Source organism: Macrotis lagotis, chromosome 3 (assembly GCF_037893015.1).
Source record: "Macrotis lagotis isolate mMagLag1 chromosome 3, bilby.v1.9.chrom.fasta, whole genome shotgun sequence".
Lineage (NCBI taxonomy): Eukaryota > Metazoa > Chordata > Mammalia > Peramelemorphia > Peramelidae > Macrotis > Macrotis lagotis.
The window spans coordinates 273,319,885-273,342,599 of record NC_133660.1 but is presented as its reverse complement, the minus strand read 5'-3'; the positions used below and the strand labels follow the sequence as shown (position 1 = coordinate 273,342,599).

General features: G+C 44.2%; 2 protein-coding genes and 1 long non-coding RNA gene across 5 annotated transcripts in view; 1 reads left to right on the top strand and 2 right to left on the bottom strand.

Moving 5' to 3' along the window:
* Window positions 1-556, bottom strand: part of CIMAP1A (ciliary microtubule associated protein 1A) — a 15,319-nt gene extending 14,763 nt beyond the window's left edge. Inside the window, exon 1 of one of the 2 annotated variants that reach the window (XM_074230658.1) lies at window positions 486-556. The gene's annotated coding sequence lies outside the window, so the exon portion shown is untranslated. Of the gene's footprint in view, window positions 1-84; window positions 252-485 lie in introns of those variants that run through there. The other variant, XM_074230657.1, reaches the window with a different exon arrangement.
* LOC141518542 (uncharacterized) overlaps window positions 1-22,715 on the top strand; it is a 27,691-nt gene extending 4,976 nt beyond the window's left edge. The window contains exons 2-5 of the long non-coding RNA XR_012477223.1: window positions 4,438-4,497; window positions 14,041-14,105; window positions 17,141-17,174; window positions 22,442-22,715. This is a non-coding gene — a long non-coding RNA (uncharacterized LOC141518542). The remainder of the gene's footprint in view (window positions 1-4,437; window positions 4,498-14,040; window positions 14,106-17,140; window positions 17,175-22,441) is intronic.
* On the bottom strand, window positions 2,552-3,665 carry SCGB1C1 (secretoglobin family 1C member 1). Of its 2 annotated transcripts, none has more exons than XM_074227594.1 (3): window positions 3,520-3,665; window positions 3,063-3,259; window positions 2,552-2,782 (listed from the first exon to the last, which is right to left on the bottom strand). In XM_074227594.1, exons 1-3 carry the CDS (start codon window positions 3,575-3,577, stop codon window positions 2,747-2,749), a joined length of 291 nt encoding a protein of 96 aa, XP_074083695.1. In that variant the 5' UTR covers window positions 3,578-3,665; the 3' UTR covers window positions 2,552-2,746. The 2 variants fall into 2 exon arrangements, with proteins under 2 accessions (XP_074083695.1, XP_074083696.1); XM_074227595.1 differs by having other exon boundaries at window positions 3,063-3,253.

Genomic DNA, 22,715 nt, shown 5'->3' with positions numbered 1-22,715 from the left:
CTCCTGATGACTGACTCTATGCCTCCTCAGAAGACCCTGAGCCTTTCTAGCTGGGGAGAGATCTCTTCTCCAGCTGGACCTCACCTTTCTGGTCCCAGGGAAGGTTAGGGATTAGGCAGTTCAAATCTTATCCAGGGCAACCACACCCAGGTCTCCTCACTCAGCTCCCCCTCCAGTATCCACCAACTGGGACATCTAGCCCCCTCCCTCTCGGTCCCCTGGGGACCTCCCAACAATGTAAGCGCTAGGTGATGCTTTAGAGTTCTAGAACCCAACTTTGTGTGAGAGGGACAATAACTTCCTGGGGAGAGTTCCTCCCCTTCCCCCCTACTCTCCCTGCTACCCATGTGCCTGGGGTCTTCAGGGCCAGCCTCCCTCTGCTATCTTCTTACCCTTCCCCAGCTGCAAGGAGTCAGCCCTGGGAGAGAAGGAAGCAGAAGTGGGGAATAGAGTCTAAGGAGAGTATGGACAGAAATAGAGCTTACCTTTCCCCGGGGCCAGGTTCACCCCGGCCAGGTTCACCCAGGCCAGCCGGCTTCTTCAGAATGATGTCAGCGGGGGGGGGGGGGGGGGGAGTGGAGGGGGTGGGTGGGTTCTGGGTTCATATTGGTGAAGAACTCGCAGACCTTCTGTCCATGGAGTGCAGGTTTAAAAAAGAGAGAAAAGCAAACTTATTAGGAAAATTACAGTATACAAATAAAAGAGAAATGATAGAAAAAGCTAGTCAATCATCTGCTAGAGGGTTAAACATTCTTGGAGAATAATGCTCAGGAGTTTAAACCTGGTAGACCAGAGTGAGGCAAGCTTCCCTTAATTGCCCCTCTAGGATCAGTGGGAAAGGCACCATTTGGGGGAGGGTTTCATGCCTGGTATAGGAGGGGCTACTAGCTGGCTTAAGGTAACATTTACCATGCAAGCATGAGTAGCCTGCCCCATAGATGAACATGTGGCTAAGGTCATTCAGAGTGGCTTAGAATTCACTAGGACATAGGGAATGTTGTTGCCAAAAATCGGTTTTACAAAAGCCAAGAAGAAACATTAATAGAACAGAAAAAATTATCAACATTAGTTTCCAATCTATAAACAGAAGAGTGCATTATTTCTCTGGGCCCATGGTTCCTCTGCATCAAGAAGAGAGGAGACCTCTTCTCCACTAGTCATTGTGCCAAGTGGGGACTGGGTCTCACCTGTCTGGGCCCAAGACAAGGATTAAGCCTAGCCCAGTCCAGCTCAGACCAGTCAAGATCAGTCAAGGCCCGCCTAACCCAGCCTGACCCACTCCGGCCCAGCCAACTCAGCCTAGGTCCCAATGGTTTTTGGGGACAAAGAGTGACTATCCAGAAAAGATTCTGGTAGTGCAAGGGAGAAAAAGGAGCCAGAGCTCAAAGCTTGAGTGGTGGGAAGATGGCAGCCACCGGGCAGAGCTCTGGCCTCTTCCAAACCTTGTCTTTGGTTTGTAAGCTAGTCTGTGCAGCCTTCACTGGCATCTTGGTCCTTCCTTTTGCAGCTGCAGCTGCCCCTTGGACTATGGACTTTGGTCAACTGGGTGCTGACCCCACACTATATCTTGGACAAATGTTCTCACTTCTATTTCTAAGCCCTGTCCAGACCAACCCCACCCCCATTCCTTCCTCCCTCTCTCCCTTCCCTCCCTCTATTCCTTCCTTCCTTCCAGGTCAGGAGAGCCAGCAAGGAACAAGTCTCTCTGCCCAGGACAGTGAGTGACCAGGGAGGCCTAGTTTAGGGACTACCTCCTATCTTGCCTGAAGATTCATTCTAGATCCCAGGCAGAATCCAGGGGTGCCTCTGTTCTCCAGGGATTCTGGTTGCATCCAGACTCTCCAACTGCTCCTTCGAACTTTCAAACCTTTCTTCCTCATCCTTCTGGGAATTGTCTCTTCCTGGGATTGTCAGCTGCCCCCTCTTCACCCCCACTCATCCTCAGAGGAGGGCACTTGTCCATTCTACTGGCAAACATTTCTTTTCAAAGGAGGAGGGTTCTCCTGTTTTCAGGGAAGGTGGAATGGAGGGGAGGGTGAGACAGCTCAGGGAGCCCTTGTGTACTTGGGGCTCTGAGTGTGATGTGATTTGTATAAAAAGAGAGCTTGGAGATGTTCCAGGAATCTGACCTCCAGAATTCCTCTCTTGGGTCACCAGGCCCTTGGATCCAAGATCCTGACTCTTCCCCAAACCCCTCTTTCCCTTCATCATCCCTTAATTTCACCTGAACATAGAAAGAGCAGCTGGCACAGGACTCTTCTGGGACAGTGCCCATTTCTGCATACAATGCCCCTCTGACCAGTTGGATCTTACTGTCTGTGTACCTTAGAGTTTTGAAGCTAATGAACTGGGGGGGTGGGTAAAACCTCAGTGTAGATGCCTTAGAGGGTAGGAGGAGGCCTCTGCCCCTTCCTCTCCATTTTCTTCTCCTTGGACTCGAGAGATTCTTGGGCAAGCCAAGAACAATGGGTCCCACCCTTCTCTCTCCAACCCAAATCCCTGGGTTCCACAGCTAGGTTGGACAGAGGGCACACAAGCCAAAAATAGCCCACTGAGACTTTATTGACAAAGTGATCTGGAGAGGGATAGAAGTGGACTGTGATAGCCCAGGGACATTAGGACAAAGGCAAGAGGGTCTGGTGAGGACAGGAAGAGGGAACAGCAAGGAGGACAGGGTCAGAGGGAGGGCAGGAAGGGCAGGCCAGAGATTTTTCTTTCAATGCTGGCTTGGTCTTCTCAACCTCTCCTAGGCATCATCCCCACGACTGTCCAATACAACCACCTAAAATACAGATGTGGAGGTTGGGGAGATGCTTCCTAATTTGAAAAGCCCACCCAAACTTGCCATGGTAGGGCCCTGGGAGAGTCACTGAGAACCTCATCCCCACCATTCTTACAGATGGACAAACTGAGATCAAGACAATTGGTCAAAGATGACAGTGGTGAGCTCTTGACCTGGGTTGGGGGCTTGGGAGACTGGGAGCCACAGAGGCAGGAATTCTGGGGCCTGGGGCCTAGGGTATTGAGGAGCATGGGTGAGGGGTGGGGGAGTGGGCACATACCAGCAGCTTGACCAGTTCAGCCTTATGCATGGGAGCTAGGTTATCAATACATGATTTGAGTTCAGCCATGGCGGCTTTGGCATCAGGCTTGAGGTCGTAGCTGGCTAACGGCCCCTCATAGAGGTCTTCCAGGGACCCAGCCAGCAGCGTCTGGAGAAACTCCAAGAAAAATTCATTGTCCGAAGCTGTCCCTGGAGCTCAGGAAGATATGGAAGGGGAACATAGCAAGAGGTTTCCTTGGATCTAGGAGATTTCTATGCCAGACCCTACTCTTTGGATGGTTTGAAGCCCCTTGGTGACCCTTGTGTGTGTGTGGGGGGCCTGGAAAACCAGCCCCTTCTCCTGCTGATTGTGATCCAGGGGACCTGGGCCACATAGATTCCCTCTGGCTCAGTGCCCCCAGCTCTGCTGCCCCTCATTCTTCCCCCTTCTCCCTTAACATGGGAGGCAGACTCACCCAAAGACCAACAAAGTGCAAAGGAGAGAAGAAGCAGGAAAGTCGTGGACCCTTTCATGGTTCAAAGAGGGCTGGTAAGCCCTGGATGGCACACCCAGCTGCTCCCTCACCTTCCTTGGGGTCCAGAACTGGGAATTCCAGTTAGCTTGTTCCCTAGGCTTTATGCAGATAGAACCGCCCACCCCTTACCTTCCCCCCAAGGCTCTGGTGACATAGGATTATTCTGTGGTTTGGCCAAAGCACTCCTGGGCAGGGAAGGGGGGCAGGAAAGATGAGCTGACAGCTCAGCAGACCTAGAACAGGCCTGGCCTCAGCCTGGGCAGGATCCCAGGACAGTGAGGCAGATGGAGAGCTCTGTGGGTTGGGGGTCCAGCCTGCCAGCATCTTGGTGGTAGAAGACAGGTGTTAGGGGAATTGGGGGGGGGTAATAGGTGGAGGCCAGGGTTCTGAGCATGAGTCCAATTGTTGAGGCCAGGTAGCCTATGAGGTCCTGAGCCTCGTTCCAGGGCTAGCCTCAGAGACTTGGCCATTACTCCTGATTGTTCCACTTGGCTGATTATGGTATATCTGGATGAATTGAGTCAGTCCTAGGGATACAAATTCTAGTGTCACTGGGAGTGTGGAAGTGTGAGTGGGTGTGGGGGGTTTGTGAGAAAGTAGATAACTGGTTCTGTTCCTAATTAGAGCCAGAGATTTGGACTCAGAGCTCACCCTGGGGGCCACCTGGCTTGCCTTTGGTCCTCTGGAGAGTATCTTGCTGCCTTCTCCACAAGGCCTCTGTCTTTCTCCACCTTGTCCCTATCCTACCCTCCCACCCTTTCAGTTTCCTTTTATGTGGATCTTCAGCATTAGAATGAAAAGGGTTGATATGTGCTTGTGGAAGCAGTGCCCTCACCTTATCCTCCCATTTCTTCTTAGAGACATCTTAGAGGCATGATGTCAGAGAGATCTGGGTTCAAATGCTGCTTCAACTGCTGGGTGAGTCCCTTCACTGCTGTCTACCCCTGCTTCTTCAGCTGTACAATGGGAGTCATCCTCCATCTTCCACCCTATTTCCTGGGGCTATGGGGAAGATCCTGGCACCCAGCAGGTGCCTGATAAATGTTCATTCCCTCTTGCTCTTTGCTCTTCTTCTCCAGCCTGCCCTCTTCCTTCCACTGTCTTGGCATTTCTCTTTGTTGCATATACTGGAGCAATCTTGTACTCTAGGATGGCCTGCTGTGAGTCTCGACCACAAGTTAGAATGCCACTAATCTTGCTAGGTCATCGGCTAACGTGGCAACTCTGGCATCTCCATGAGACAAAGTGGGGTTTACTGAGAAAATCTCATAATTCTTTCTTCCAGAGCAATCTGAGTCTGATTTGGGCCTAGTCCCAGGGACAGGAGGGGAACTGACTTAAGTGACTCTGCAAGGGCCTGATGTGGCTATCTTCCGGGGATGGGGGCTGCTTAGCCTTCCTCACCACCTCTGGGGTTCTTCAGTCTGGAGACCTGGCATAGCAGGTTAGACTTCAAAATGACAAAAGGTATAGGTGGCCAGATCAGGTCCTCCTTGACAGGTTTGTTTTTAACATCATTAATTAAACTAGGCAAGTCTCCTGTCTTCCTTCAATTCAAATATACGATCACAGCTCACAACAAAATATCAATGAGATAAAATATTACCCCTGTGCTATAGATGAAGAAGCCAAGGTTCAGGGCACATAGCTGGGCCTGCTGATTACCAGTCTAGATGCTAGAGTCCTATCTTTAGGGTCTGGCTCTAACATCTTACTAGATAGGGGAGCTAGAAATAAACTCTGGTCTTAGCTTCCCATCATGCATTGAGCAAATAGTTTCTTGAACCAAAGTACAGAATGTTATCTCTATCCTGATGCTATATCTGTGGGGCACCACCTTGGAGAGCTGCCTAGAGCAGAAAGACCAATAAGTCATTGTTTCCTTTGACATAGGGGAAATTTTTTCCTGGTTCTGGATCCTTCTAATAAGGAGGAACTGGTGGCTAGGATGGAAGGATGGGAAATCTGGTGGGAAGGGATAGAGAAGAGAGAAAAACCTGGCATAGTCTGCCTCGTTCTCTGGAAATTTCCTAGGGCTTAGAAGAAGGAAACAGAGAATCCAGTGAGCTAAAATTGAAGAGGTAAAGTGAAACCATTAGGAATAGAAAAAACTCAAGAATGGGAATCTACAAACCCAGGACTTTTAAAGGAAAGGTCCTAAAGGAAAGCCATTTTACCAAGAAGGAAAAAGGAGAAACTCTACAAAGCTGGTGTGTATGCACAGGAAGTTTGCAGAGCAATTCAGATTTTTAGAAGACCTGAACTGGGGATGAGAATGAGCTGGTGACAGAGGATGATCATAAGAAGATGGCAAAGATCTGCACAAAGAGTAACAAGCTTCGATGGAACTGAAGCCATTGAGGAAGCAAATGGAAAGAAAACAGTTGTTGTTTCAGGCCCCATAAGGCTGGAGTTTTATCTTCTGCTTTGGAGCCCTGCCAGTGGTGATCACATTCATTCCTAGCAGAGCCTGGTCCTCTAAAGAGAGGGACTAGTCTCCTTTTCCCATACTGGTGGTATCCCTCAAGAAAACTACTTCAAGCTTAACTTTGATTCCTGTCTAGGATCTTCCTTAAAAGGGAAGGAGCACAGACACATCCTGAATGTTAATATGAATCTGGTATGGGACAGCTATTTATTTCCTCCATACCAAAAGAACACTAAAAACAGCCTTCCGAGCACATAAATCCAGACTCAAAACAGGATTCTGTAATATAAGAACTGTTCTACTTCCCTGGGAGGTTGAAGACACAAAGCAGTTGGAAATGACAAATTATAATGTCATATTCCCCTTGCCTATGCTGTGTCCTGGGCAGTGTATTCTTACAAGCCAGAAAAGCAATTGAGTTTCACCCCATCATTGGTCACCCTCTCCGATGAAGAATCTCCCAACTGGCCAAAGGACCTAGGATCTTTGACTTCCTTGAACTCATTAGGATGCTTCCAGTGCAGTTGGATAGAGCCATTTCAGGATTGAAATCTGGTCACCTCTATTCAGGAAAGAAATGGAACATATAGTGTCCAGGGTCCCCAAACCAGGTTCAAGCTCACACTTGGACTTGTGTTGCTCTTTGCTCTGAGGATGACATTTCTCCTGGGGTCAAGGGGAAAAGCATCAACCTCTCCACTTTTCCCTCCCACCTATCTGCATATACTATTCAACAGTTCTGACATGATCTGGAGAGAGGAAGGGAAATGAGGATCGATGATGGGTGACTTCCTTTTATTGAGCCACTGGATCACCAGGCAATATGTTGATTGTTTCATTCTTTCCCGGAGATGACCCTTATGATTCCATTCCTTGAGTGTTCCAACTCCTCAATACATAGAAGAGTCTGTTGGGAAAAGTGATGAGGACTGGTTCTCGAGGTGGACAAGGCAAGACACAGTTTTATGACTCTATCTTGGTTTTTTTTTCCTTTGCCAAAGAGAATGACTTTTAGATTGAAATTACCAACAGCAAATGGTTTGGAGAGAGTTGAAACCTAAGAGAAACAGATAAAGAAATTGAGCCATATTGAGTTCACCTGGTTGAGAGACCACTCCATGGGTACTTGAAGCCTGTAGCACTCAGTACCTGGGCCATCTGTGTGGAGGGAGCAGGAAGTACATGTCCTGTCATAGGGAGCTTCCCCATGTTGTCTTGAGACAACATACAAACAAATAAGATATTATGGGATCAATAGGAAATAAACAAGAGAAGAAAGACATGAGAACAGAGGAAGAAAGCACCATTAGAAGGCAGGAGAGATGAGCAGGAGGAGCATTCCTGGATGTGTCAGGGTGGGGATGAAGGAAAAGGTATTAGAAAACTGCAAAGGTAGGGGTGCAGCTAGGTGGTGAAGGACTTTGAATGCCAGACAGCATTTGTATTTGCTTCTGGGGGTGATGGAGAGCCATTGGAGTTTATTGAGTAAGGGGGTGAGGTGGTTGGACTTATACTTTAGAAAAATCACTTTAGTAACTGAGTGGAGAATGAACTGAAGTGAGAGAGACTTGAAGCAGCAGAGCCCCCAGCAGCCATTGCAGTAGTTCAGGTGTGAGGCAATGAGGGTCTGCAGTAGGGTGGGGTGAGAGGAGAGAAGGTGACAAATTGGAGGAGAGGTGTTACACAGGGGGAATTCACAGGGTTCAACAACAGACTGTATATAAAATACTGCTGCCCTGGAAAATAGATGGAGTCATAATTTAACAATTAAATTATAAATGATTAATTCGCTCCCTGAAAAACCTAATCAAACAAAAGTCTTGTGTATTATATTTCAACATATCACAAATGAGAACTGTCCAGATTTAGAAGAACCAGAGATTAAAATGAAAATAGAACTAATCCACCAGTCCCCCTCTTGAAAGAAACCCCAGAATGAAAACCTCCAAGAACATCACAGCCAAAATCCAGTCATCAAGCACAGAAAAAAATGCTGCAAGTAGCCAGAAAGGAAGATAGAAAATAAAAGGGAACCATGTTGATGATCACACAAAATTTGGCAGCTACTGCTTAAAGGAGAGAAAAATTCATAATGCAATTTTCAAAGGTCAATAAATAAAAATAGATTTAAAATAGATAAAACCTTACAGCCAAGAATAACTTGCCATGGATGACTAAGTATTTAATCCCACAAGGAAAAATAATATATGTTTTATGGATTATAGAATTTTTAAGTTCTTGTATTGAAAAGACCAGAGCTGATGAAATGCAAGAAAAAGACACTTGAACACCTAGAGTGGAAATTGTGAAGAGCTTGTATTCTAATTAGAGAGGAGACTAGCGTCACTTCAAAAGTCTAAGATCATCAAGGCTCAGAGAAGGAGTTTAAAAAGATAAACACAGGCTAGGGAAGGTTTTGTTCTCCTTTGAGGGTTTTAGGATAAAAAGGGATGGATAAATAGTAGTGATGGAATGAAGAAGCAGATAGAGCTTCCTATTTCTCTTAAGTGGATTATGAAAGAAGAAAAATATAGAAACATGGAGAAGAGTTGGGGGAGTGGGCATCTTATAAACTTTTTTCTGAACTGAATGAAGGAAAGTTGGTTAAGCACATGTCTAAAACATATGAAAGATCAGTTTAATGTTCAGAGAAATGGAAGTTAGGAGAGACCAAGGGTGTGTAGGGGAGAGAATGGTTATAAATAAAACTGACTTTACTTGTACAGAACTGGTCACCAATTAAAAGGAAAAAAAGGAAAGGAAGGAGGAAGTGACTGGGGTCTGAGGATGAGGTGAAGGACAGCCTGTTTCAGTTATAAATCACTAGCATTGATCATCTCTCCCTTTTCAGTGTCCTCTTTGGGAAAAAAGGGAAAAATTAGGAGATTTTATGGAAGGAAATACATAATTAACCATCATGGTCAGGAATGTGAATGAGACATCAGAATGGGTTAGAGGCCCAAATCCAACAAGATATTTATAGGAAAGTCACTTATGACATCAAAATTCCCATGCGGTTAATATAGGGGACCAGGGTAGAACTGATTGTATTTTTAGGTAAACTCAAAAAACTAGGGGTAACCATCATGATTTCAGACAAGGCAACAGAAAAAGGATCCAGTTAAGAGAGATTATTAGCAGGGAAGAGAGGTTTTGCTGAAAGATATCACAGACAATGAATAACAGTAGAACCTTGGTTTATGAATTTAATTCATTCTGGGGTTCTGTTCCTTATATGATTTGTTTGTTTTGCAAAGTGAATTTTCCCATAGGCAATAATGTAAAGTAGAATGATCAGTACCACATCCCCAAAAATATTCTTATAAAATAATTATTTAAATTTTAAGTAAGGTTTTTTTTTTTTTTGGCCCCTAATGTACCTGAAAAACAAAAGCAATGATTAGTACACTATATAAACTGAAAATAAAACAAATTAACCTGAACTTTACCTTTGAGAAGAGTCATGGATGGCATGCAGGAGTCAAGAGGGAGGAAGAGGAGGAGGAGGAGGAAGGATTATTGCTTGGAAGGAGAATCTCCTTCCATGAGAACATTGGGGAGTGTTCGCTCTTATGATACTTTCACCAAATGTAAGGCTAACACTTATATGCCTTCACTTATTTTTTTGCTTCTTATAATCACTTTCATGTTTTGACTCACTGAATTTTTTTTTCTTTACATTCGCTTCTGACTAGGAATCTAATGACATTTGTTTTTGACATTTTTTCAGAATGTCATGGAATATGACATTGCATTGTCATTAAAAATATTCATGGCTCAAACATTCTATTTGTACTGCAAATTTTTGTTTGTCCTGCAAGACACATTTTGTGAAAAATTTTTCCTCGTCCAGGGAAGCATACCTAAACCAGGTTACTCATAAACTGAGATTCTACTGTATATATTAGCATCTAAGTACTTAGAGAAAAAAAGCATCAAAATCAGAGATTTGTTGTTGTTCAGTTAAGTTCAGCTCTTCATGGTCCCATTTGGGGTTTTCTTGGCAAAGATACTGAAGTGGTTTGCCATTTTTGTCCTCCAGTTCATTGAACTTATGAGGAAACTGAGAGAAAGAGTGTTAAATGACTTGTCCAGAGTCACACAGCTAGTAAGTAAGGTTGATTTTGGATTTATAGCTTCTTGACTCCAGAACCAGAGCTCTGTCTACTGAACCACCTAGCTGCCCTTTTATACATTAGCAATAGACAGCTAAAATGGTACATTTACAAAAATTGACCATGTTCTAGGGCATAAAGCACTCATAAACAAGTGCATAAAATCAGAAATAGTAAGTATTTCATTTCACACAATTCAGTAAAATTATAATTAATAAAGAATCTTTGATGGAAGGATTTAAACTTAGAGGTTACTTCAGTTCTAAAGAATTGATGGATCAAAAAGCAAAACATAGACATAATAATTTCATTAAAGAAAATCACAGGGGGCGGCTAGGTAGCGTAGTGGATGAAGCACCGGCCTTGGAGTCAGGAGTACCTGAGTTCAAATCTGACCTCAGACACTTAATAATTAACTTTTGTCATGCAGTCAAAACAGTCTTTGAGAGATACTTTATATCTTTATGCACTTTCACTAACAAAAGAAAAAAAGAAGAGGTTGGTGAATTGGGCATACAACTTAAAAAAAATTAAAAAAAATCCCCCTTCCCCAAGCCCCTGACCTAAAATATAGAAACTTGGAAATAAGAGAGGAATAAAATTGAAAGCAAAATGAATATTGAATTTATACATAAACCAAAAGCTATTCACTTCTCATAAAATAGATAAACCATTAGCTACTGTGATTTCAAAATGCCACTCTCAAAAAGAAATACCAAGGAAATAAGAAGAGATAATGGAATTAATTAGAAATAGCAATGACAAACAGATACCAACAAAATCTGTTACAAATAAAATGAGTGAATTTTTACAATAATTTAAAATACTCATAAAAACTTAGAGAATTTCAACAACCAAGTCTCAGGGAAAAAACAGATAGCATAAGCTATGAAAGAATGAATTTTCAAAAGCAGATTCATTAAGTGCTACTGATTGTCAAACATTGCTTTGTGCATAGGATCCAAACACAAAAGTGAAGACTATTTGTCCCCTCAAGGTACTGCCATGATGGTGAGAGGAGACAGTGCATATTGGAGAATCCAGTCCTAACCTCTCTATTGACTTCCAACTGCCTATTGGACTTCTCAAGCATCTTAAACTTTTTGTGTTGAACCCTAAACTCATCATTTTTCCTTACAAATTCTTCCCCTTGCTAATATTCTTATTACCATAGAAAGTACCCCATCATTGGTCCCTCAGGCTCAAATTCAGGGGCCATCCTGGATTCCTCAATATCTCTCACCCCCATATCCAACTGTTGCCAAAACTTGTTGATTTTCCCTTCATAACATTTCTTGTACTTCATGTCATACCAATCAAATTACCAAGGGGTAACCTTGTAGAGCTAAAAAAAAAAATCAGTCATTCAATAAACCAAGTCAACAAGTTCAATTCCTTGACTATAGAGAGAAATCTTTGATGGAAGATGTTAGAAACTGGGGAGACTGGGAAGGACCTCCTGCAGAAAGTGGGATGTGAAGTGAGTCTTGAAGGCAAGCAACCAGACTTAGAGGTGGAGATGAAGAGGTGGAGACAAAGCAGAAGAGCATTCTAGGAAGAGTCAGAGTCTAAAAATGGGGTGTGATGTCTGAGGAACAGGAAGTGGGTCAGTACCTTTTATGGGACCATTTAGTTCTTACCCAGAAGTCAATGAAATACTTTGTCATCATTATGCATAAGCTGGCCTGACACAGACAGAGAATGCTAGTTCATCTTCTGAATCAAGGTCAGGACTTCCAATAAGACTTCCAAGGAAAGGCTCACTGAGCCATTACTTATATAGATGCCAGAAAAGAATATTATGAATGCTCTAAGATCTGGGTCCTCATTGGTCATTCTCTTTGATTATAAAAGCATAGGTTGATGAAACTGGCCAAGTTTCACTTGGGGAGGACTCAGAGGAAACTGGAAGACTTTCTTCAAGTAGAGGAGCAGCAAGTTGGGGGGGGGTGGAGTAACCAAGAGACCACCTCAAGTTGTATGTCAGTCGGACTTTGCCCAAAGTGTCCCCAAAGGACTGGTCTGACTCAGGATGTGTGCAGCTTGCTGTCCCCAGAAGTATTTAAGCTCAGGCTAGAGGGTCACTTATGGGGATAGATGTTGCAGGAAAGGGAGGGTTGGGCTAGAAGGACCGTTCACACTCAAGGAACCGTGGCCTGGCTTTCTCAGTTGCTTTGAGTTTATCAGAGGGATGTGGTTTCTACAATCTTTTCCCAATGAAGACTCAACCTTCTGTATCAGCTTTGGTGCCTGCTGCCCTCTAGTGGCCATATCCCACATGGCCAGCTCCTAGCTCTGCTGTCCCCTGGTGGTCACTTCAACTCCAACCAAAGTGGAAGTACCAGGAGGAAGCCTAGCTGCCCTCAAGGAGTTTGCTTCACATCATCAAAGACAACATGAAAAGAGCACAGTCACCACCCCCAACAAGTTCTGACTGACCTCATCAATCCTATTTCACCCCCAGACTTAGTTATAGGAAAAGCCCCTGCTCAGCTCTCTCTGTAATACCTCTCTCATCTACACCCCACTATACCTCTATGTCTTCTGCTGTTTCTCTGCCTATCTCTGTGTATCAAGATGTGGTACCAAAAAGAACAGGGAGCCAAGAATGGATAACACTAGAATCTCTTCCTTCTATATGGGAGATTTTGACTTCTAGGAGGAGCAGCCAGAAGTTAGGGTTGGAGACCATCATTCTGTTCCCCTCAGAGAGAGATACCCTATGAGATATAACTATCTGCTCTGTTTTATATTGTTAGTCTTGAGGAAGTAACTTTAAGGTTCAAACTAAACTCTCAATCACTATTAATTAAAAGGGCCCACCAAGATTTATAACCAAGGCTTGACACCTCCCCCCCCCAACCAAATACCATCTCCATAATTGTAGCTGCTGGCTGCTTGAGTTTGGTTTTGCCTATGGGGAATCATTATTCAGACTCAGGAAAGCAAGGGTGGAAATAAAAGAGAATTTTATTAAAAAGGGTTACAAAGCATAAGAAGAGAGAAAGAGAGAGAGAGAGAGAGAGAGAGAGAGAGAGAGAGAGAGAGAGATAAAAGAACAGCCAAGCAATGTTGGCTGGACCACAGGTCAGAGAAGACTGTGACCTTCCCTGAGCTGGAGTCCAACCCAGGTTTTTATGTCCTGTCTCTCATCTAGAGGGTGAAGCCAAATTTTACATTAAATATTCAATGGTACATCAAGAATGAGGGGTCTCCACCCAAGCAGCCTTTAAGATTACAAATTGTTTTTGTTACAATCATAATTCTCTACTTTGGTAGTCAATTTACATCTCCATCCATTTTCTACATTCACAATTCTCTTCATTTTTCCCTTGTATCACAATGAACACTCACCTATTTAACTAAATTGATAGTAAAGTAGAAATCAGAGAAAGTATATGTGTGAGAATAAATGCCAGAAAGTGCCAAGTGAAAGAACTCTCCCATTGGGAGCAAGGTATTTCAATTCCACCAAGGGAGAGAAGTCCAGGTCTTACCTAAAGGTAAATTCTCCAAAATCTCCAATATGTAAGCTGGCAATGAGGCCATTTCTGAGTTACAGCTGTTGGCTCCTTCCCAGTCTTTCTTCATTCAGAGTGGATGGGGATTGGGGGCAGGCTGAAAAGAAACTAGAGCAACCCATCTTCTCTCTCAAAGCTAGAAGCCAGAAGAGCTGGAAGAGATCAGATTTCTCTTTTCATCTTCCTGCCCCTTAGTCAGGCACAGGACATTGATTTCCACCAATAATAAAAGAGTTCCATACCAATGGGCTTTGGGATTCTGGTTTGTTGTTCAGTCATTTCAGTTGTGTCTAACTCTTCATAACCCCATTTGAGTTGTTTTTAATTTTGGGTTTTGTTTTTGTTTTTGCAGATATACTAATTGGCTTGCCATTTCTTTCTCCAACTCATTTCACAGATAAGGAAACTGAGACAAACAGCATGACATGACTTGCCCAGGATCAAGCTAATTAAGTAAAGATAGTAAGTGTTTGAGGCCAGAATTGAACTCATGAAGATGAGTCTTCCTGATTCCAAACCCAGTAATCTATCAACTGTGCCCCCTAACTGCCCAGGATTCAGATTACATCTGTAATAATTCATCATCAACTATTTAGGGAAAATTGTCCCTGTGCTCTTTCTCATGTTTTCTCTATTATTCCATAGCCCTCAAACCTCAAACCTCATGACCCAAGTCTTATTACACCCACCCTTTCCACTGAAATCCCCATTCTATAGCAAACACACTTCCCTTCTTCCTGAACCTCTTTCCCCAACACTCTTCACTTCTATCATCAGCCCTCACAGAGAGCTGGTTCCCCTTGGAAGATACCCACCCCAGGATGGCACTTTCTCCCCTCCTCTCTAGAACTTACTTTGCATATATGTGCATAATGTCTTCTCCCCTTTTGGTAAACTCCTTGGGAACAAAGGCCAGACTTTTGCTTCTTTTCCTATCCTCAATGCTTCAAATAGTGCTTGGCACATAGTAGACACTTAGTAAATGTATATTGATTGATTATTTGTTGGCCTATCTCAGTTCCTTTCTCTGTAGATATCTGTCTTATTTGTCTTCTGCATCAACTTCTCTCTGTCTGCCTTACTGCATCAACTTCCATTGGTTTAACTACCCTATTTATGAAGATGTCTCCCACATCTATCCAGCCAACCCCAGTATCTTCTTGAACCTTTCAAAGTGGATAGCTCAGAGACATTCCAAATTCAAGTCTCAATCTGAACTCGTTATCAGTCCTTTTGCACCCTCCTAGTGCATAGTTTTGGCATTATCCTGAATCTCTCATTCACCTTGCCCCACACAGCCTAGATAGAGTTGTCAAATCTTTGTATTTCTACCTTCTCAATGTCTTATGGCCAACCTCCTCTCTCTCCAGACACATAACTAACTACCACCTTGCCTCCGGCCCTCACCATCCCTTTCGATTGGTCTCCCGACTTGTCTCTCCCTCCAGGCCATTCTGTTAACTGTCATCAAAGTGTTTGTCCTTAAGTACAATTCTTACCATGTTACTGCCTTCCCTAATATATGGCAGTAATTTCCTTCTGTGTACAAAGTAAAATAGAAACTTTCATGTTTAATTTTTAAAGCCCTACACACCCAGTCCTGGATCTGTCTGGCTTTCACACTGATGCACCCTACTACCCTTCTCTCTGGACCTCAGACTATACTCCATCTCCCAGGTGGGATATTGCACAGGCTTGATGTGTTTCCCTTCCTCCCCACCCCCTCATCAAGTTCTTCTCCTCCATTCAGATACAGCTAGGACAGTACCTTCTGTATGAAGACTTTTCTCCTCTTTCCCTGACAATTGCTGTTGCCTTCCCTCCTTAATCTGGCATGTGAGGTAACATGTGTGTGTATGTGTGCAGCTTTGTGTTTGTGCTGGACCTATTATTTTTTTAGGTTTTTTTTGTAAGTCAAATGGGGTTAAGTGGCTTGCCCAAGGCCACACATCTAGGTAATTTATTTAGTATCTGAGGCTGGATTTGAACTCAAGTACTCCTGACTCCAGGCCTTTTGTAGGTGTATAATGAGAGTCTGGAACATATACAGCAACTTACTTTGTAGATGCAACCTCTGCTTGTGGATGATGCCAGGGATCTGCTTCTGAGAAGGTTGGGGTGACGAGGCAGGAAGTTCTTGTAGAGTTTGTGAGGCCATTTTTAGATATTCCATGATTGTTTCCAATTGGCCAACCCCATTGTGAAGGAGGTGTTCTTTCACTAGTTTTGGAGTCACCCAAGAGAGGTGCTGCTTCCTTTTTGCCTTCCATTTATTTGATGATTCCTTCCCTCATGACATCACATGAGAGACATCCAGTAACTAAGGAAGATGGTCTTAGGCTTTCTGTCCCTATGAGACCAAATTCCTTGCCCACTGAGAAACAGACTTAGAACCTTTTCCTCTTTTCATTTGTTGCCTTTCCCTTCTAGATGAAGGGACTAGAGTCTCAATGAATTCAGAAACTTGTCATGAGGACCCTCCAATTCCCTGATATCATGGAAGTTAGAAACCAAGTAGCTCAACCCCAAAGAACCAAAGAGCCAGTATAATATTTGTGTGCCACCTGCTGGCCCTGAAACAAAGGCTCCTCTGGCAGGGGCACTATCCTTGGATTAGAGGGGGAGTCTCAGAGAACTCAGTGAGTTCCTTGAGGGAAGCCTCTGTTTTTGACCTTTCTTTGTAATTCCAGCATTCAACACACAGTAGGAGCTTGATAAATATTGCAGACTATTGACAATAATATATCATACTTTTTAGTCCACTGTTCTGCAATTGAGGGGTCCCCTTTAATTTCCAGTTCTTTGCCATCACAAAAAAGAGTTGCCATCAATATATTGTGAACATACCATACTTTGGTAGCCATCCAAATTATCAAAAGAATTAGCATCTAAAGATAGAAAAAATGATAAAATTAATTAGTAGAATTCAAAATATCCTTTAGATCTCTTTGGCATATAGGCCAGTGGCATTGTTGAACCAAAAGGATTACAGAATTTAGTAACTTTTTGGTCATAGTTCCAAATTGCTTTCTAACTTGGAATTAGCTTTATCTACTATTCATGGATGTGCTTGTTTAACCTACAATTTCTTTAATATTTGCCATTTTTCTTTTTTGTCAACTTTTTTGATCTGATGAGTATGGGGTTAGAATCTTTGAGTTACTTAATGTGCATTTCTCTAATTATTAGTTACATGGAATGGCCATTTCATTTTGCTATCAGTAGCTTAGGTTTCTTCCTTTGGGAATTGCTTGTTCATATCTTTGGACCATTTATCAATCTGGATTTGGCTTTTATCCTCATAAATTTGAATCAGTTAATTATTCACTTAGAAGTGAGATTTTTATCAAACAAATGTCCTTCAAAAACTTCCCACCCAGTTAATTGTTTTCCCTTCTTTCTTAACTGTATTGGTTTAATTTGTGCAAAAATATTTTTAATTTTATGCAACCAAAATTGTCCATTTTATCTTGTGTGATCTTCTTTCTCTTGTTTAGACTTGGATTCTTCTGCTGATCATACATCTGAAAGGTAATTTCTTCCCTTCTTCTCTAATTTGATTATATCTAGCTCATGTATTCATTTGGTGCTTATTTTGGTAAATGGTGAGAACTATATTGATCTAAACCTAATTTTTGCCAGATTCCTGTCCAATTTTTCCAATTTTTTTGTTTTTTTGTTTTTGTTTTTGTTTTTGTTTTATCAAATATCTAGTTCTTATCCTAGGAACCTGGGTCTTTGGGTTTATCAAACACCAGGCAACCATTTGGTATGTATCTGACTTTTTCCATCAATCAGGTTCTATTTCTTACCCAGTACCAAATAATTTTGATGATGACTCTTTTATAGCATAGCTTGAAATCTGGTACTACTAGACCCCTTCCTTCCTTCTTGTTTTCATCATTTCCCTTACAATTCTTGAATTTTTATTTCTACTGATTAATTTCATTTTTTCTAGCTTTAGATTGTAATTATTTGATAATTTGATATGGCTGCCAAAGTATAGTTCTGAATAAGTAAATTAATATAGAGAACATTGCCATCTTTAATATATTGGCTCAGCCTATCCATGAGCAACTAATATTTTCTCACTGTTTATTATCAGAAGCCACTCTTATTTATTACAATAGGGGTAATACAATTAGAACTGGGCTTTAGGAAAATCACTTTAATGATTGAATGGAGGATAGACCAGAATGGGGAGAGCCTTGAAGCAAGGAGAACCTCCTCCCAACAGCTACTGTCACACAGTCCAGTTGGGAGGGGAGGGGAGCCTGCATGAGGAAAGGGGCTAACTCCTGATTCCAGCTCTATAAATTCTATACTTCTAAGCACAGTTGTTGATGTTGATGTTTTTGGCATCATCTTGATGTCATGGTCTTCCAGAATGAAGGACAAAAACCAAAGCAAACAGGAAGTCTAAGAAGATTAGAAGAGTAGGTAGGGGTTGTAGGGAGAGACAGATGAAAAATCAGTTGGAGCTTGAACTCAGGCACAGCCATGGAGAGAGGGTAAGGGTGACTGTAACACATCAGAGAACCTATCCAGGTTTGTTACACCAGATGGTCCTGGTCCACTTCAGCAACCTCTGTAGGAACAAATGATACTGCCAGAAGAAGCCTAGAAGATATGGGAAAGGTTATGACCCCTGCAATAGAGATGGAGATCTCTGAGACCACGGCCTGTGATGACTGAAAGCAGGGAATTCGAGGACAGGGGACAGAGATTTCAGAGAGCTGAGGCTTGAATGAGAAAGACTTGCCCTTAACTTCTTGCAGCATTGGACAACTCTCTAGCAATTATCTCTTGGTTGAGATAAAGGAAATTTCCTCTTTGGGAGTTAACCTAACCAATGAAATGAGGTCCACCTTTCACCTCCCTTCCACAGGCTATCTGTTTGTGTTTCAAGGTGAGGAAGTTTGGAGTCCATACTTCTGCCAGTAGAGCAAGAAAGTGGCTCTCTAAGCTCTCTGCCTTTGGAGGAGTTGGTAAAGTACCCACAGGGGAAGAACTCCCCACACACCCCGGCCTTAGACCCAGTTCTCCTCTTGATAACTCCCTTCTTTCTAATTGACTGTCCCCAGAAGTGAGCACTCCTAGGAAGAAATATCCCTGGAACTGCCTACATGAGGGGTTACCCAAGGACTGATCATCCTAAGGATTGACCTTTTCTAAGAGGGATGACTCAAAAGAGTGACTATTTCCAAGGACAAAATGATGGAGTGACCATTTCCAAGAGGATGACCCAGAAGACTGACCACCCTTAGGAGGGATCACTCCCAAGTGAGGTCAGGAATCTGCATCAAGGTTACAGTTGCCTCCTCCCCTTCTTTCAAGGTAAATTATTTGCCCAGCTCCACCCTCCTGCACCTGGGCTCTACAAGATTGTGACTTTGCCCCTTCCTCCTGGGTCCTCCCTTTTGAACTTTGCAGTCCCAGTAACTCTGTATCACTCCTCAGAGAATGGGGGAGGAACACAGAATTACCTGAAGTAGCAGCAGGACAGGTGGGCATCATGCCCCAACTGAAGCTGGTGCCTCAGGCCCTCATCTCTCTGGTGGGTTTGCTCCGTCTGCTCCAGGTGGTCCTGTGCTGTGTTACCTTCAGCCTGGCTGCCTCTGGCCCCAACCTCGACTCCCCATTTGGTCGTTGGTGTATGTGCTCCTGGTGTCTCTGTTTCTTGCTGTCGTTGATCGTCTTGGGACTGGAGCTCCTGGACTTGGGCCGACAACTGCCCCTGTCCTGGGAAGACTTCACTTCAGTGGTGGCCATGCTGGCCACTTTGCTGACCTTCACTGCGTCCATCATGTATCCCATTGTCTTTGTGCCGAAGCACCAGAGGGGATGGCCCTACCAGGCCGCGGCCATCGCTACGGCTCTGTCCTGCTTGTGCTTTGTGACTTATGCAGCAGAGGTGGTACTGACCCGGGCCAAGCCAGGTCAGCTCCGTGGTTTCCTGTCCACAGTGCCAGGCTTGTTGAAGGTGTTTGAGGCCTATGTGGCCTGTGTGATCATGGCTCTGGTGGATGTTGACCACATGTATACCAGGTATGTGGGGTGCCAGTGGTGCATGGCTGTCTTTTGCCTCTGCTTTGTAGTCACCTTGCTCGTCATTGGGCTCAGCATAGGGCAGTGTCTGGGCGCCTCACCCTGGCCTGTGGATAGAGTACTGGTGGCCCTCACAGGCCTGGCTTCTCTGCTGTATCTCTCCGCTGCTGTCATATGGCCCATCTTCATTTTCAAGTCGACCCTCCCCAGTCATCAGTTCAACTCAGCAGTGGGAGCAACCATCCTCACCTTGGTCAACCTTGTAGCCTACACTGCTGACCTTGTCTTCTCCAGCCGCATGGTGTTCTTTATGGAATCCACGTAACCTCCCACTGTCTCCCACTTGGGAGAAGCCTCAAGATTGGGGTTTGGGGGCTGTCAGGAAGTCAGGGAAACCTCCAGAGCTGCCTCCCCACTTGGGGAGGTAAGGATCTTCCTCCCAACAACTTAATTTATTCTATCCTTAGCTCTTCCTTTCACCTTGTTGTGGGGTTTATAGGACAGGATCTTTGGTTGTCTTCTCCCCGGGGTTATTTTAGGACATTGTCTTTAAGAGAGGGGCATAAGGATCAGGGTTGGATATCAGGACTGATGGATCTGAGCCATCTCCAGGAGACTTTGGATCTAGGGGGTGTAAGGCTAGAGGAAGTCACCCAGGGTGCCCTTCTCATCCCAGAGGATACATAGCTGGGTAACCTTGAAGGGGAAAGCAATATCTTAGGGGGTGGGAACTTTGCAGGACAAGAGCTAGTGAGCCAATCATGTTGGCAGAGAAGCTGCTTACTAGATTCATGACTGCCCCTCCCTACCCCCACAGGGCTGTGTCTCTAGGCAGATAGGAAGAAAGTGTATTCTGGCTACTCTGGGGCCCAGTGCTTCCTCCACACCCAGTGTTTCCTTCAGGGAGGGGCAAGGATCCAGACAGGGCAGCTTGGAGGTATTGTGTAGATAATGAACTGAGCCTATTGGAACCAATGTCCTTGGGAAATACACTTCCATCCCCCTTCCCAAGCTATCCCCCTGAAGCAGATCTGGTCAATCTCTGGGGGACAGCTCCATCCTGTCAATGCCAGAGGGGTTGGCAGGATATAACGTGATGGGGACGGAGGTCTGTTTAAAGTGGTCAAGGCAGGCCTGCCTGAGAACTTTGTAGGGGTCTCTGTGAGTGAGATAGAAGTGAGTGAGACTGCTCTAAAGTCTCTGGGAGCCAGATCTGTAACTCCACACTTACCATTGAGGGTAAGGGTAGAGATGAGTCTCAAGAGAGGTCATTGGACAATACTGATGGCATCACAGCCACTTTTGCCCTGATGCTGAAGGAGTATCTGAGTCTGAATGTTCAGGTTGGTCTTTGAGGGACGCAATGAGATCAGACTGCCTTCTGTGATGTGAAGAAGTTCCTGTGGTGAGCTAGAGGCCAATGACTCCCTTGAGAATCAGAAAGACCTGAAATCAAGTCCTGCCTTACCCACCCTGGTCATCACCAAGTCACCAGACTTTATACCCCAGCCACTTGTTCCTGTAAATCAGAGACACTTTGCCATTCTGCATCCATGGAGAGAATGTCTCATACTGATGAAATTGTGAGTTGAACCCACACCCATCTCCCTACTCATAGACATGTACCCCATAGTGGGGAGTGTTCCTGAATTTAATTCATTAATTAATTTAATTAACGGATAAACATGAGTAGAGGTGGTGTTGGGGAGGCATGAAAAGAATCACGGTCTGCTGAAGAGGCTTTTGAATGCTTCAATAAGGGGTCTGAACTAGATCCAGTGGGCCAGAGAATGTGCAGGAGTGACAGAGTTAGAGTTGAACTTTAGGAAGATGTTCCACTCTTTTGTGGAGGAGGAAGGACAGCAGAGTCTGAATAAACAAATAGAATGAGGAGGTCTCTGACCTGAGACAATTTGAAAGGAGACTATAAAGGGCCTCCTAAAAAGAAGTTTGGTACCTGCCCAAGGTGTGGCAGGGGCCTACCTGTGGGTACAAGGGAGTAGAAGGTTGGGTCACCAACCCTATTCAGGTTAGTGTGGCTTGTGACAACGGTTGTCCAAGGGGAAAGAAAGGAGGCAGAAAGAGAAAGAGACTAAGGCCATTCTCAGAGCAGGGATAGGCGATGCATTGGCCATCACCCTTTCCCTTGGGGACAAGAGGCTGGCAGAGTGCCTGGAGAGAGGGACCTTGAGAAAGAGAGACTTTTGAGGGTTGGGACTGAATAATGAGGGGCCTTTTTGCTATTTTATGGGATTCCACTCTTGGGGGAGCAGAATGTCAGCTCTCCCAGGCTGATGTAACCATCTCTACACCAAGTTGTTGATGGAAAAAAACAAACAAAAAAAGTTGGACAAAACACAGGGACAAGAGTGCTAGGCCTCCCATTCTGAGGGTCTGGCCATTCCACCAATTCTGGATCCCTGGAGCCATGCATTCCTCTGGTCCTTGCCCTTCCCTGGAAGTTCTCCAGGAAGCCGAGTCAAACTCCCTGGCCTTATTTCAGATATCTGTGGCCTGACCTGCACCTTTCCTGATCTTCCATATATTCCCCTGCCATGGTCCAGTAATTATAAGGGGCCATTTCTACACTTGAAGACTGTACTCTCCCACCCTGAAACTGACTTGGGGTCTAAGTATTAATTTAACTCTACAACTGGGCCTGAACATAGTAGGTGCTCGTTGAATAGGGTCTTTGGTTTGAGCTTCCTCTTGCCAGTCGTGTTCTGCATTCTTCTCTTCTCTGTTCTCAGTCACCAACAATCAATCAACAATCATATATTAAATGACTGGAGAACTGACCTCTTAGGCAGCAAGACCTGGGTTCAAGTCTTCACCTTGGACCCCTTTCAGCACCTCCAGAAAAGCTCCAAGACTCTGAGTGGAAGAAAAGGCATCTTGAGGGGCTTCCTCAGCTGGATTTCCCCACTTTGTGGAATCTAGTCCTCCTCACTCCTTTTCCCCTGTCCCTCCTCCTTCTTTATAAATTTTAACTGCCTCTGGGAGAAAAGTTTTTAATAAATACTT

Excerpts from the sequence above, each read along its gene's own strand:
- SCGB1C1 (XM_074227594.1), bottom strand. The coding sequence starts at position 3,577 with ATGAAAGGGTCCACGACTTTCCTGCTTCTTCTCTCCTTTGCACTTTGT. Across the intron at positions 3,260-3,519 it reads TGCACTTTGTTGGTCTTTGG|CTCCAGGGACAGCTTCGGAC; the intron begins GTGAGTCTGCCT and ends TATCTTCCTGAG. Across the intron at positions 2,783-3,062 it reads CTGAACTGGTCAAGCTGCTG|GTGGTTGTATTGGACAGTCG; the intron begins GTATGTGCCCAC and ends TCTGTATTTTAG.